This window comes from Saccoglossus kowalevskii, chromosome 18, assembly GCF_978046115.1.
Source record: "Saccoglossus kowalevskii chromosome 18, keSacKowa6.1, whole genome shotgun sequence".
Classification (NCBI taxonomy): Eukaryota; Metazoa; Hemichordata; class Enteropneusta; family Harrimaniidae; genus Saccoglossus; species Saccoglossus kowalevskii.
Window position 1 is genome coordinate 432,300 of NC_140658.1, and position 17,083 is coordinate 449,382.

General features: G+C 36.0%; 2 protein-coding genes across 2 annotated transcripts in view; both read right to left on the reverse strand.

Moving 5' to 3' along the window:
• The window catches only part of LOC100366809 (uncharacterized), a 56,764-nt gene that overhangs the window by 21,531 nt on the left and 18,150 nt on the right, over window positions 1–17,083 (reverse strand). The gene's annotated exons all lie outside the window — the stretch shown is intronic.
• LOC146731482 (uncharacterized) lies at window positions 4,896–9,360 on the reverse strand. Its single transcript, XM_085492810.1, has 3 exons — window positions 8,994–9,360; window positions 8,649–8,698; window positions 4,896–5,377 (listed from the first exon to the last, which is right to left on the reverse strand). The coding sequence occupies exons 1-3, from the start codon at window positions 9,086–9,088 to the stop codon at window positions 5,175–5,177; spliced, it is 348 nt and encodes a 115-aa protein (XP_085348936.1). The 5' UTR covers window positions 9,089–9,360; the 3' UTR covers window positions 4,896–5,174.

Here is a 17,083-nt window from a genome sequence, read left to right on the forward strand (position 1 = left end):
AGCAGAGACAGCGATCATCAATAATTAGACTGTGCTCAATGTAGAGTTATAAAAGAAATCTAGGCCTGAAAAGGATAATGCAAGACTGTTATTACATGTGTCGTCTTTTATCAAGCAGCCTCTCGGCTGAGATAGCTCCGCTGTTATCAATGCACATTTCAATTAAAGAACAGAAGATATCATTAGAAAATGAACAATACGCATAGTATCAATGCAATGGGACTTGCTGTATTCAACAAGAATTCAAAAATATCATTTTTCACCATAAATGATTGTGGTTTTTAACAAGAATATCACTTTTTACCAAAAATGACAAAAATATTCACCAAAATTAGATAATTAAAGATATCATTACAAAATGAACAAATTTGAGAGTGGTCCACATGTAGTACCTACATTGTATATATGTAATATCAAAGCAATTGGACTTGTGGTTTTTAACAAGTCGAAAATATCACTTTTTACCAAAAATGACAAAAATATTCACCAAAATTAGAGAATTAAAGATATCATCACGAAATGAACAAATCTGAGAGAGGTTCACATGTAGTACCTATATATGTAGTATCAAAGCAATTGGACTTGCGGTTTTTAACAAGAAGTCGAAAATATCACTTTTTACCAAAAATGATAAAAATATTCACCAAAATTAGAGAATTAAAGATATCATTACAAAATGAACAAATCTGAGAGTGGTCCACATGTAGTACCTATATATGTAATATCAAAGCAATTGGACTTGTGGTTTTTAACAAGAAATCGAAAATATCACTTTTTACCAAAAATGACAAAAATATTCACCAAAATTAGAGAATTAAAGATATCATTACAAAATGAACAAATTTGAGAGAGGTCCACATGTAGTACTTATATATGTAATATCAAAGCAATTGGACTTGAGGTTTTTAACAAGAAGTTAAAAATATCACTTTTTACCAAAAATGACAAAAATATTCACCCAAATCAGAGAATTGAAGATATCATTACAAAATGAACAAATCTGAGAGAGGTCCACATGTAGTACCTATATATGTAATATCAAAGCAATTGGAATTGCGGTTTTTAACAAGAAGTCGAAAATATCACTTTTTACCAAAAATGACAAAAATATTCACCAAAATTAGAGAATAGAAGATATCATCATGAAATGAACAAATCTGAGAGAGGTCTACCCAAGGTACAAATACACCAAGTATCAAAGCATCCAGGCTTGTAGTTTTCAAGAAGAAGTCGAAAAAGTAAAACATTGACACGGACGACGGACAATCACTCATATGATAAGCTCCGCTCGACAAAGTCGACAGCGGAGCTAAAAAAACTACTGAAAGATGTGTTAGCACTGAAGGATAGATTGAATTTGTTATTTAAAAGTGATAATATCGATTTGTACCACAATTGCTCCCATGGTTTTGTCCACTACACGTATACTGAGTTTACAACAGCTATTGAAAACTCTGTATACCGGTGTACATGGAGCACAGTTCATCGATTCTTTGACCAGCAAACTTATCATATAGTTCAACTAACTATGCAGCCAAAATCAACATTCATGCGTTCACTAACAACACCCAATGTGAATTCTTAGAAGCACAGCATCACACCTTGCAACGCAGTTTCAAAAGCATCAAATAACTGTTCTAACTTCATTAGATGTCCTACTCAATCCCAAGAAATTGCCACAAGACAAACGAACTAGCAAGACTTCGGAATACCAGAAATGGAAGCACTTGGTGGTCATTTTGGGCGTGACATGGGTGATGGTTAAATCCAGAGTCGTAATTAGTTTTGAAAAGCTCTGCATCTAATGCCAGCAACTCAAGTTTATCCTGTACGAATTAAGACAGCTTTGTTTCATTGATGTGTTCACATTATTGCTTAATGACTACAGCGAAGTGTTCCAAAATAGATGAAAACGAGCTGTTATTGCAGTTGTAATTACGGTATCTTCAGTTTTCTGAGTGTGTGGTTTTAGTTTGCAAAACCGTATCAAAAAAGAAGCCATAAAGTTATAAATGATGATGATGATCACAATGAAAGGGCCTGCAGTTGGGGTCTTAGATTTTAGGGCAGCCATACCAGCGTCGAAAATAACAATACATAATAACAAAATTAACAAGTCACTGAAAAATGACACAGTACCTGTTAAATTTTCGAAAGTTCTCTTTGTGCTCGTCATCGTAAAGTGGAGGGGTTGTCACGAGCATGTCCTTGAAACTTGAGTCCCAAGTGGCGGATACAACAGATTGTTTATTTACATCAAATTCAAACATGTGTTGCGTGATGACCCCTCCGGTTTAAGACATAGCAAAGAAAAACATAGATCACAAGTGAAAGCATGTCCAAGCAAAGACACTAGAGAAGAGGGACATGCAACTCGGCCTTTTCTTTGATGTAACGTCTGTTGGGATCCGTTTTAATCCACCTTTAATCCAATTAGAGTGAATCGCGTCTTATCTTAGATTGTTTATTTGCACTTCTACGAAACGTCTCGTTTTGCGTGATTTGCGTTAACGAGAGTAGATTTGAGAATATGCAAATTAGGCCACTTCCCGCAAACTGCGTGTCTTTGCTGTGTGGCCTGTTCGTTATTATGCAAATCAGTGGTACAGTTTGTTTTCAAGATGGCTTCCTCACATGTTATTGAATGTCCCGAAAGTTACGACTGCGAATTTGCAGATATTTTCAAAAATTTCTGACAATGATTGGACAAGTGACAAGGAAGTTTGTAAATGTTTTCTTTTACCTGTGTCACAAAACAGAGACAGACAAAAGTAATTTCCATAACTTGATCTCTCATATAACCATTAGAATTGATGATTAATTTATATTTGTGCAAATTTCAGTAGGAGCAAAATCTAAGCTGCATTGCACTGCAGAAACCCCAAGGGTAGAATAGAATTACAGAATTGGCAATATGAATAAGAATGACACCCATGCAAATATTGCCTATTGTGTTAACTTTTTTATTCTAATTTTACAGGGCGAATACCTATCCCAACGTATACACTGGATCATTTATGGTGGATGGGAAACAGCAATTTATACAAGCTATGAGCAAGTTACAGACAAGCGATATTCTGAATAGCAGGATATTATTAGTGGTGGCTAAAACAAAAACAGCAATCACTGCATTAATTGATGGGGTAGCTGATGTGGAAGAAGAGATTATTTCTTTCATTAAAGTTCTGTGGCCAGCAATAACTGGAGGAGATGGTAAACTTCTCTACACCAGTCGCAGAGAAGCCATCTACAGTAGTTACCACTCAGTGAGGTTGTCACCAGAGTTAAAGCAGACTGTGACTTTATTGCTCAACAAAGTGAATGCACCAGTTTCAGCAGCTATTATTATGAGTATTAGTTTTTTGATGAGATTCTGCTTGCCCGTAAAAGGAAGGAGCTAAATGATGACAATAATCAAGCCACAAAAATGACAAATATTGAGGAGAATGTACTGAGGTATGCCTGTGGGTATATCCCAATGGCATTATCAAAGCAGCTAGAGCGCTGTGGTCAAAACCCTCTTTGCAATGAAGACCACAATAACTGAATCAAAAACATTCCTCTCTTACACAACCGAGTGGGTTGAGAAGGAAAATTGTGGTGGTCTTTTCCCTATTAATGACACAGCATATCTTTTTTTCGTCGAGTTGAACACTTTATTCGGCTCCATTTCACTCAGAGATATATGGTAATAGAAAAATAAATGATTCTGTGACAGTCTATGTTGGCAGATAGGGTTGCCTTGACATACTGGTCACAGCTTTCAGCTGGTTTGAATGACAGTGCTTCACTACAACTTATGTGTAGGTGCATAAAACTACTGGTAAATATCCGTGGTCATTCAACAGCACGCAAAATCATTAAGGAATCCAAACTGAAAGGTGCCAATTCATCAAGAGACTCTAAAGGTATTCATAAAGAACTGCGAACAGTTTAAACCCTGACCTAATGTCTTGATACTGGAATCTACTTTAAACAGGTCAGGGGTCAGTTTGTAAAGTTTTCTATTTGTAAATAAATAAAATTATGTTTTCAATTGCCATATTGTCTGTTTAATTGAAGAATGAGTTAGGAAATTCTACATGGTTGGTGGTACTGCTCCTTGATTTCACTAAAATATTTATATTTGAAATTATCAATAATGTCACCAGAGATATTTGTTGGTAAAGATATAGTAAATTGGTAGATAAGTAAATAAGATAATTGGTAAATAAGTTGGTAAAATATAGGTAAAGATCTCTAGTCAATACTTCGTAACATTTTCTTACAGGCAAAATGATCAGTTGGGAATGCACTTGCACAAGCGCATTGAGAGTCAAAATTTGTATTCAAACTTATTGATATATAAGATATTATACAAGATATTGGCAAGCAATTAAAAATATTGTCAAGGTTGGGTAAAATAGTGAGATTCAATTGGAACAGTTGCTCACCAAATTGTAACTTACTAACGTGCCATTTTTAAAAAATATACTTTCACAAAAGTGGTACAATTTTTTTTTCTGGTGGAGAAGTAATATATATATATACATTTTATAATTTTGAAGATGCCAGCTTGTTTGAAATAGAATTTTTGATGACCCTCCCTCCACACACAGAAAGCACTATGCGGTCACTTCCCACATATCGTGTGTGTCGTGCACGTGAAACTAATACTTGGACAATATTGGATTTTAATATTGACCATGAAAACATGGCATTTGGTATCATACTTTTATCGCTATTTTTTTACAGCTGAATTCATACAAGCTGATCCATCATCTGGCCCAATAAAATTAACACTGTTGAATGTAAATAAACCTCATCATAAAAGTGTGGCTGGCCAATCACCATACAAATTTGTTGTGGGGTCATATGCACATTATGACACTTTCCAAAAATCACTCTCACAATGGTTGCATGTCTGTATGTTTATTTATCACAACTAAACCTGGAACATCCCTGCCAAATTCAAAGCAATCAATAGTATTTCTGACCAATATAGCATGTTACTTTAAACTCCAAAAGCAAAAAATACATTTAATCAGATGCTGACAAAGGCCCTTTTATACAAAAATAGATCATGCTTATAATGTCACAAAATCTGAATTGATAGTGTTGTTACGGCGACGGTTAGGCAGTGGTGTGTTGTCAATTACAGAATCAGCTTGGATCATCACATTTCCTCCTTCAACTCATGGTAAATTTGACGACTTTAACTGAAGTGCATTTGCATTATAGCAAAACTGCTGTACCGATGGAGCTTCATTGCCACCTTTCATTTGCCGCTGGTTTCCAAAGTATGCCTCCAATGGGTCTTGATTAAATCTTTCTGACAATATACATACTATTCCAGGTTGACCAAGCAAGTACTTTGTTACGGCAACAAATGAGTTCACTGTTTCAGAGAGAGAGATAGAGAAAAAGTGTGTATTAACTATTTTGTAACATAACAGCTTTGTGCAATTACATTCAGTAAAACCATACTTATTGAGTATTTGTTTTATTAGTGGCACATGCTCTTATGTATATGACGAAGGTGTTTCTAAAAATGCATCATACTATAATAAATCAGTATACAATCAATGCAACTGATGTGCTTTTATTGGAGATGCTCTTTTAAGGTATAGATGCATGTTCGTGGGCACTTGGAGTGAATTTTTTTTTTTTTTTTTTTTTTTTTAACCCAGACAGTCTTGGCTAGATAGTGTTGAAATTTCGGTGCATTGTCAATGCTGGAACATGCAAAAAATTTGGATTTTAAAATATAGGGAATCGAGACACGAGTATGTGATTAAAAGTCCCGAAAGTTTGTTTACGTTGCTCTTTGATTGACAAGTCACTGTTGATGTTATATGCAAATGAGTTGCTGGCCTCAGTTACTGTGCGGCGAGGTGTAACTTCCTGTCCGCGACCCTATTTAACTTACCTCAAGTGCTACCAACTAGTCTTGCAAACTAAAAATCAAAGAAAGCTTAGAAAGAACTCCCATGTGCTGAGAGTATTGGAGACACATTAAATATAATTCGAAATTACTTAGCTGAAAACTAATTATGCAAATCAGAAAATTAATATGAACAGATTTGAGTGTAAAACTAATGAGGTTTGCGCAATGTAACAGAAAATCTATGTTTCCAAGTTTAATTGAAATGTGATTAGAACCAAAAAATTATGAATTATTATGCTTATTAGGGAATTAATATGAACAGATTTTTACCCCAAACTAATTAGGTTTGTACATTGTCCTAGAGCATCTTTGTACTAAGTTTCATTGAAATGGAATAATTAGTACTTTAGATATCAGTGTGAAAGCTTAAAATTGGTTAATTATGCAAATTATGTAATTAATATGTACAGATTTTAACCCACAATTATCCAGGTCTGTCTATTGTCCTACAGCATCCATGTACATTCATTGATATGTGATGTTTAGTACCTGAGATATCAGTGTGAAAGTTGGTTAATTATGCAAATTAGGTGATTAATATGCACAAATATTTACCGGAAACTAATTGGGTCTGCATAATTCTAGATTCATTGAAATGTGATGATTAGTACTTTAGATATCAGTAGAAAAGCTGAAAATCAATTATGCAAATTAGTTAATTAATATGCACAATTATTTACCCTAAAACTAATCAGGTCTCTGCATAGTCCTAAAGGATCTATGTACCAAGTTTCATTGAAATGTGATGATTAGTACTTGAGATACCCTGAAGCTGAAAATTAACTAATTATGCAAATTAGGTGATTAATATGCACAAATATTTATCGGAAACAAACAATCTCTGCATAGTCCTTGAGTATGTAAGTACCAAGTTTCATTGAAATGTAATGCTCACTACTTATATCAAATGCTGAAAATTAATTATGCAAATTAGGTAATTAATATGTACTGATATTACCATAAAACTATCAGGTCTGTGCAGTGTCATATGACATCTATGTACCAAGTTTCATTGAAATGTGATGATTAGTACTTGAGATATCAGTGGGAAAACCGAAAATTGACTAATCATTATGCAAATTAGGTAATTAGTATCCACGGATTATTACCAAAAACTAATCAAAACCTAGCATTAGTTCAGAGCATGTATGTACAAAGTTTCATCAAAATCCAATGAGTGGTTGTTTAGATATCAGTGGAACAATCATGGAACAGCTAAAAATTAGCTAATTATCATGCAAATTAGGTAATTAATGAGCATGGATTTTTACCAAAACCTAATCAAATCTGCGCATATGTTCAGAGCATCTATGCACCAAGTTTCATCAAAAACCGATGTATGGTTCTTGAGATAGCAGTGGAACAGTCGGACACACATACACACAGACACACTAACTGCAAAGACTCCCATTATGTGCTTCGCACATGGGAGTCAAAAAAAAAGACAAGACGTAGACGCTTCCAGCATGCAAGCAGAATACAAAAAACATACAGTTGTAAATGATAAGTAAACTTTTTCACCCTTATCTCGCAACATGTCGACAACTTCTAGTCTGGCAGTTTCCAGTGGAGTACTGTTAAATATTTTTTTTTCACGCATTTTTTTCTCCGAAGGCATTATAAAACTGACTAATTTTACATTTGACGTTTCGCTGTAACGATCACCGTGCTGATAGCATTGCGATGTAGTAGTGGATAAACACCATTCAGACCATTGCTGTGCTGTCATCGATAACTAACATTTCAGTGGCAAAATACACAAACGTGAAATGCTCGGTTACTTAAAAATAAAAAAATACCCCGAAAATTACAGAAACATCGGCAACGAGATGCTGTTTTTAAACACCGCGGAAAAATCACGCACTCTGCAATGCCATCTTGGTTACCTTAATCGGAAACCCCCTTGTTAGCTAGCATGCATCTGTAGCGATGTCGCAAAGTACGCTGTACGGCCGTGCTCGGCGATCTCTGGTACTATGACACTCTATGAATGAGGTATTTCCAGAGGTCAGGGTTCGTTTTAATTTTTATCGACCCATCGCGTCTGCTCGTAGTTGAATGAAACCTGTTTCGATTTACAATAGTTGTCTTCCATTTCGACTTTTTCTCACTGGCGTTTGAGCGATTGAGTACAACAACTGTGAATAGCCGTTGCGTAGCACAATATTACGGCCCATTTCTACCTGGCCGTCTAACTTCGCACGATCCATTTCACCGCGGATCGTGAAAAACTGCGTCATACAGAGTATTTGTTAAAGGTCTGAGGAAAGGTAAATTTAGACTCAACCCACCCAATGGGGATCGCTATGTTTGTATAACTGTATGAATATCTCATCGGCTTTACGTAATCCATTGTGCCCCTCCCTAAGTGGAAAAGATAACACGACGCCATGACAGTTTTCACGCAAGGTTTTGACTCCGCGGATGTTTTTACGTCCGTTTCCCTAGTATTCTAAATATTTTTATTTTATTTTTTTATCTGACGATTAAACGTCGGTAGTGTTTTTAAGTAGAATACTTCATACAGAACAATAACGACAGGGAGTAACTTGCACAATGGACTGTAGAAGTGGTCAACCAGGTTTTTTTTGTCCCCCCCCCCCAATTAAAATTTTACTTTTTGGTCCTGCCATACGTGCAAATACCCCCATCGAAAACCCTGCATGTAAGCATCACAATAAAATGAAAGTAGACATAACCATAAATACTATAAAAAGCTTACCTGAGCTGCATACTATTAATAATTGTACTCCAAGTGATATGTTCACCATTCTGTAAAGTATGTGATCAATGAATAGTGACTGATTATAAAAGAACTGTATACCACACATATACCATAATTTACATGTCAACACAACAATATCGGTACTTAAGTTACAAGAAATTAATGTACTCTGCTTGAATCTACATGTATTCATTATTTAATTCCTAGTCGCTCTATGCAACAACAAATGAATATGAATTAATGAGCAGGATTGACATATAAATTTAAATAAGCAAATATCTTTCATATGTGTACACACCATGATTCTGCAATGTTTAAAATAATTATAATAAAGAAACTCACCCATAACAGAAAAAAAAGTATAATTTTCTAACATCTTCAGCAAATGGATTATCTGTAGAATACACCAATGGACCAGTTTGACCATTCCCATGCATTCTAATGAAGCGGCGATTAGCTGAAACACCCTCTGCGGTGGATGCAATTACTTTGAATCCAATCGTCTCCAACCATTCAACAGCTTCCCAAAATAATGGCTGGAGAAAATCTGATGTGATGGTGTTTGTTGGGAAATGTGCCAGTGATTATTGTACCATGAAAGCAAGGATATATTTGGCAATATCTCGAGTAGATCCAGACGCACCACCACTTTCTATATTCTTCTGATATTCCATCAAGGAATTACCAACATTTACAGATCCCACTAGTGATCCGGTACTTTTCTCAAAAACAAGGTCTGCTTTGATTCTGAGCTCATCTGTAAAAGAACCAAATATTTCTGATGATCTTCAAGTTGGTCAAAGTTGGTTTCTCTATACAGCTGTTCAAAAGCGGCACTGGTGAATCCTGTTGTTGGTTTAGTCCACTGGGTATAGTCAATTAATGTTCTTTCATTTGGCAGTTCAAGTACTACAGAATCTTTGAGTGTCCGATATGCTGCAGCAGCTTCAAGTTCAGGTACCACTTGATGAACATGGGATGCCATCTATGTCTTCTCTTGTCGTGACACTGTTGAGCAGCCTTTTGTTGTTGCCAAAATAAACATCGAAATGACCCTTCACCATTCTCTTCTTCTACCATGCTTTCAGACATCTTCATAATTATCTAAAATAACACCTTCATTCATTATGTTTTCCTTTAGTTTATTCTTCAATCGTCCCACAGTTGCCTCAGCTCGCCGCTATGCTTTTATTATGTTTAATGTTCTACTGTGCATTTCACTAGCAGTTAACGACGACAGCGGAATACTACTACTGACAGAAGTTTTCTCAGTCAGACTACCAGCCTTTCTTTTACAGTCATTTGTAACCATGGCTAACAATGTATTTCTAAATGAAATACAGGGAGCACATCTGTCTTTTTCATCACTTGTGATAATTCCACAGCCCACAGTCCTTAAAGTATAATTAAGCAATAACCCCCGCCGAAGGCGGGTATACCACGAGATATTGCACAATTCACGACATATATGCACGAGCCGCGGGCGAGTGCATATATGGAGTGAATTGTGCAATATCAAGTGGTATACCCAACTTCGGCGGGGGTTATTGCTATTATATTATACCAGTATATTGACAATTCGATAAAACTTGTAAAAAAAGAGTTTACTTTCATCTACTAAAAGATCATGATTATGGCCCTTGAACATGAATATTTATAAGAATAGTATGTAGTTGTACGCTGAATGCATACAAAAATTACATGCGCAACACAGTTCAAATTGAATACAAACTAATTTTTATTCCACATGAAAATGAAACATATCCACGTTGAATAGAGCAGCGTAAACACACAAATTAGCATAACAAAGAATGACCTTTCTGACCTTTTACTGACGCACAACGCGATTTGAAATACAGGGTCGTGTACAGTTTGGGTCATTTAAACAACGGATTTTCCACGTTTTCATTCCGGTTTTTGTACAATGTGGACTGTAATTTGCCCATTGAAAGTACAGTTGTGAAATAAACCGGTTTTGTGACTCAACATACTACTTGTAACTGTGGATATTTGACGTTCAGCGGTACTTGGTTCGACCGAAATTTGAGACGCGGCGGGACGCGGTGTATCATGTACGGCGACCGGCACAGCGACCTCAGTTCCAACATCTGACCTGGATACCTTTGGTATAGCCAAAGTTTTGTGACAGTATGACTGACAAGTTTTTTCCTTGTTCTGGGGTAAGTTTGATGGTGTAAGATCGGATTTTTGCATCGTTTTTGTGACACGTACATGATATGCCTTGTCTCAACTCCGGCCGAAAGACTTTGCACGCCGTCGCTCTAATACAGTGGTTGGTGAACACTCGTCACAAATCTGTAGCTTTCGAAATTACCTTCATCATCTCCTGTAACTTATTTACCCATAGTGGAGAATTACAATACCATATATCGTCGTCGAATCCTGCGTTGTCCCGTGTTTTTTGAAACAGATGGCAATTACCCGGGTGCACTGCAATTTTGTCAGCTGCCGCTACCGGACACCGGTTGTTATTGGTGGCATACATTTTTGCCTGTGACTCATAGTTTTTTGCATTTTTATGTCATTGAATCCCTCAATTATATCTTGTACTTAAAGATCATGTTTTCTTTGTTGGAAGTTCGCAATCCATCTCAAAGTAACAACATTGAGAACATAGCGTTCTGGCGTTCGTGTAGGCACCTCACGGTGTTGAGGGACGGTGGTTTAGGTTTGTGTGGCGAACGACAATCACCCAACGACGGACGCTCACAACTTGGATCCCACCATTAACAAAAAGCAATATTATAGTTATATAACTTTTCAGATGTTTTTAATTCAGTATTTTTTTCAATATTCTTCCAAAATTCAACCACTATATTTCCCTAAAAATCAAATAATACCGGTTTTATGTATTTCCGTATTAAACCTGTAGTCAATTCATGTTCCAGGGCCACTTGGTTTAGCCGTGCATTATCAGCCAATATACCATGGATTGCATATGCAAATTTTGTGTTTGGGCCAATCAAATCAATGGATTAACACCATCAATATACTGGTATAATATAATTGTAAATAATTCCCATCTGATCGGTGACGGGCATGTTGTGGCGCTGAGCAATTGGAGGAGCACCTTTCGCATTACTTCTTACCACACCATTTCTTGATTCCATGGAACTTTTCATCAGGATTACCAATACAAATTGGACAATTGTTGACAGCATCAATGATAGCAAGAACTGTTGTAGGACAGGCTTTTTTTCTGAAAACTGTTCAAGGGGACTTTTCTTATTCACACTGGTACATAAAATTCTTGCTTCCCATGTATAGTGGCTGTTGACGGTGACAGACTTTGTGATACAGTATGTGGCTCTTTTTTTATCACCAGCTTGTTCCATGTATAAAAATTTCATTTCCTTAGAGTTTGAATAATTTATCCATCTTTCAGGTAGTTCACATGACTTAAATGTTACCATATGTTCAAAATTCATTACCTCGCATAGATTATGAGGAAATGGTATAACCGGTAACATATAAGTGGTGACTGGCGACAGCATGGTGCTTGCATTATAGCTTGTGGATATTGGAGTTGACAATGCTATCTCAGGAATATAGGGAGATACTTGTTGTATTTCCTTCTATGGGTACAGGAGTCCTCTCTTCATCTACATCTCTAACACCACTGTCATTACCAGTAAAGCTAACCTCAGTAGACTCAAAAGGAATCTGATATGATGTGCTGTCAGTCATTTTGTCTATGACCACAGAAGTCGTCTTCTTTATCTACATTTCTAACACCACTGTCATTACCAGTAAAGCTAACCTCAGTAGACTCAAAAGGAATCTGATATGATGTGCTGTCAGTCATTTCGTCTATGACCACAGAAGTCGTCTTCTTTATCTACATTTCTAACAACACTGTCATTACCAGTAATGCCACCCTCAGTGGACATTAGAGAGGTCTCATCTGATGTACTGTCAGTTGAAAACATCAGGGAACATAATGTTTTAGCTGCATTATGTTTTCTTTTAAGTGCTGCCTTTTCAGCCCTTTTCTTACGATGGTGTTTTTCAGGTTTTCCCATGCGACTTTTGTAAGGCATAACTGAAAGACATAAAGAAATACAATCTTAGCTACCGTGGGAAGAAAAGAGTTAATGGGTGAAATGCACATAGCAAGGAAACATTAAAATACAACAGAATATTATTACCCACACATGAACTATACAAACACAAAAGTTTAATTAAACGTTCGTTAAATGGAAAATTTGGTTGAAAAGGGGTTCCCCCCAAAAAAACAGACAAAGTCGATCGATGGTCTGCCATCTTGAAATCAGTTCATTGTTTACGCTTCCGAAGTGATCGGAGAAATTAGAAATCACACTTTTTCCAAGTAGAATTTAAAATAAAAAATATTATACCAGCAAATTTTATGAACTACTCTAACACAAAAGTTTAATTAAACGTCTGTTAAATGGAAAATTTGGTTGAAAAAAGGTTCCACAGAAAACACAGACAAAGTCGATTGCTGCTCATCCATTCTCCCATGAAAATGGAAACATGAAACGAAAATAGAAAACAAGGGTGCACGAATAGACAACACTTACCTGATGCCAAAGACTGTGATGTGAATATAAGATACTGTTGAATAAAAACTGCTTTGATAACGAATTTGATCGTTATTTTCACGGAATAGTACACGAGCTGAGAGGGAAACTAGATCACACTCACGGCATGGCATAGAAAGAGAAATTGATCACGTGACAACGCTGGATGCCGAACATCTGTTTGCATAGCGGCCCCGTCCCCCAAGAGACATTTAGGAACTTCAGTTACTTTACTTTCATGTTTGCCACAGTTGCATGTCCCTCTTCTCTAGTGTCTTTGGTCCAAGTTATCACATTTTAAAACAAAGAAGATGGCCGCCAGTCGGCCAAATTTGATCAAATTGAATTGACATGTATCCATTTATGACATGCTAAATATCAATGAAAATGATACATGGGTGACAGAGATACAATGTATAGTAATATGGCCACAAATAAAAACAGTCGTTATTCGGCCATCTTTGATCTGATTATGAAACAAAGTGACATGTACAATGTATGTGCCAAATACGAATGAAAATCGTACATAAATCTTGGAAATATAGTAGTAAGGCCAAAAAGTCAGATGGCTGTCAATCGGCCATCCTTGATCCGTTTTTGAAACAAATTGTCATGGACATGTATCCTAACATGAATCATATCACTAAACGTTTGCATGTGCATATGTCCCACATAAAATACTAGGTACATGCAAAGAATGAACAGAATCGGTCCAAAGGATTCTGAAATATGACCTCGGACGGACGCACAGACGGATGCACAGACTGTCAGAGGACATGTATCTTAACATGTATAATCTATGTACCAAATTTGAATGAAAACTGACAAAGCATGTCCAAAATACAACATTTTCAAAAAACAAGATGGTTGCCAGTCGGCCATTATGAATCGAATCGCTAAACCACTGCATGTACATATGTCCCACATAAAGTACTAGGCACATGCAAAGAATGAACAGAATCGGTCCAAAGGATTCTGAAATATGACTCCGAACGGAACCACGGACGAACGGTCGCACGGACGGAGACTGAATTATAAGTCCCCGTTTTTGGACTTTGTCCGAACGAGGACTAATAATGATGAACTTTGTGCATAAGTGAAAAAGATCTTTATTTGTGTTACGGAATTAAAAGACTGATTACGAAGAATACGTCTTAAAACTGACTTTTAATGACAGTAAATAATGACAACCTATGTATATAACAATGACCTAAATATTTTGTTACAAATTTAGAACAGTTATATCTTAGACACGTGTTAACACCAATGTACGCAAACAAAATAGTGGATGCTTATAAAAATACACGAGCAAAATAAATTTAATCTGTCAATGCACAACTGAGATGCAGTTCCAGAATCATGAACATGTGTGATTTCGACACATTTTTGGCATTAAAATGGCTGCCATTCACCATCTTCAACCAGATCATGACACAAATGCATAAAACAGACTGATACAGAATACACTATCATATGGCAAGCTTAATTGTATAATGAATCCATACATAAACATCATGTGTGTTGTTCATACCAAATTTGTCATAAAATGGCAGACTCCCCATTAGTTAAAAAGTAAACACACTTGAATGAATCAGTACATTGTTCTTGCATTCAGCCATATTTTTGAATTGAATTTTTAAACAAGCAGTATATCGGCTGAGATAGCCCGCTGTTAGCAATGCACATTTCAATTAAAGAACTGAAGACATCATTAGAAAATGAACAATATGCATAGTATCAAAGCAATCAGACTTACAGTTACAATGTATTAACAAGAATTCGAAAATATCACTTTCTACCAAAAATGACAAAAATATTCACCAAAATTAGAGAATTGAAGATATCATCACGCAATGAACAAATCTGAGAAAGGTCTACATGTAGTATTTATATATGTAATATCAAAGCAATTGAACTATTGGTTTTTAACAAGAAGTCGAAAATATCACTTTTTACCAAAAATTACAAAAATACTCACCAAAATTAGAGAATTGAAGATATCATCACAAAAGTAACAAATCTGAGAGAGGTCCACATGTAGTACCTATATATGTAATATCAAAGCAATTGCACTTGCGGTTTTCAACAAGAAGTCGAAAATATCACTTTTTACCAAAAATGACAAAAATTTTCACCAAAATTAGAGAATTGAAGATATCAACATGAAATGAACAAACCTAAGAGAGGGGTACCCAAGGTACATATACACCAAGTATCAAAGCATTCAGGCTTGTAATTTTTAAGAAGAAGTCGAAAAAGTAAAACATTGACACGGACGACGACGGACAATCACTCATGATAAGCTCCGCTCGACAAAGTCGACCGCGGAGTCCTATTACCGTATTTATCCGGGTATAAGCCCAGGGTCCTGAACGTGGAAAATTGCCAAAAAGAAGGGGTGGGCGTTTGCCAGGAGATCCCCGGCAGCAGATCGAACTGCGGCAGGGAATAGAACGGCAACATGCAACGGAAATAAATGAACAATATGCAACATTAGAAGTAAAACAAAAATAATGTATTGCTTATAATGTGACAAATAAACCAGAAATAAAAAAATCGACAGTGAGGAATCATTTGAATTAGGATTTTCCCGCCGACAAACACGCCCAATACGCGTGAACTCAAAATGAATTAAAATGTCAGGGGTTAAACTGCGTAAAATGATTTCCGGTCTCGACAAATTACAAATCAACCGTCATACAAGATCAATAATAATTTACAAATTTACACAGTAAAAATTATAATTAAAGCCGCAAGCGGCGTCACCGGGGCCCAAGCTGACAAGATTCTGTTTCATAATTAATGAGGTCACATGTTAGACAATCAGGTAGCTTGAATTATCAGTAACATGAGGTCGAAATGAAGTTGGTACCATGTATTTACCTGGTTTGGTTATCGAAACATGGTTTTCAGGATATATAATGAGCCATGTTCTTATGCACAATAATGAGATTACATAATCATATATAGCCATTTCTAATGTCAGTTACATCTTTCATTCAATGTCTTCATAATGACACAAGTTACATGTCCTGCTCTGCGACAGTGTTTAAGATAATGGTTATGCATATTAATGAGTTCACATGACCATATATGGTTATCTGTTATTTTAATCAAATCTCTTGTTCACTGTTGTCATAATAACACAGGATTCATCTTCCTAACTGCAACAGTGTTTAAGATATAATGGTTATGCATATTAATGAGTTCACATGACCATATATGGTCATCTGTTATTTTAATCAAATCTCTTGTTCACTGTTGTCATAATAACACAGGATTCATCTTCCTAACTGCAACAGTGTTTAAGATATAATGGTTATGCATATTAATGAGTTCCCATGACCATATATGGTCATCTGTTATTTTAATCAAATCTCTTGTTCACTGTTGTCATAATAACACAGGATTCATCTTCCTAACTGCAACAGTGTTTAAGATATAATGGTTATGCATATTAATGAGCTCACAAGACCATAAATGGTCATTTGTTATTTTAATCAAATCTCTTGTTCAACGTTGTCATAATAACACAGGATTCATCATCCTAACTACAACAGTGCTTGAGTTATAACAGTTATGCATATTAATGAGGTTAGAAGCCCCCACCACATGGGTGCCCAGCCACGTGGCCTAGCAGTTTGCTATTGGGGCAAAATAATGCATCTGATGACACAAATGCACATACAAAATTTGAAAGAAGTCAGACTAATACAAAATATGTAGTTGCATAATTTCTGTTTTCACAAAATCCAAGATGGCGGCCAAACCATGTGACTGATCAAAATAATATTATTTTTCTCATATGGAGCTAAGGCCAGGCATGGTAAATATAATTAAAGCCGCAAGCGGCGTCACCGGGGCCCA

Bases quoted from the DNA above. Each gene is read 5' to 3' on its own strand.
- LOC146731482 (XM_085492810.1), bottom strand. From the start codon at position 9,088: ATGCATGGGAATGGTCAAACTGGTCCATTGGTGTATTCTACAGATAAT. The intron at 8,699-8,993 runs GTGAGTTTCTTT...CATACTTTACAG, and splicing joins TACTTTTTTTTCTGTTATGG to AATGGTGAACATATCACTTG. The intron at 5,378-8,648 runs GTAAGCTTTTTA...TCTCTGAAACAG, and splicing joins ATTAATAGTATGCAGCTCAG to TGAACTCATTTGTTGCCGTA.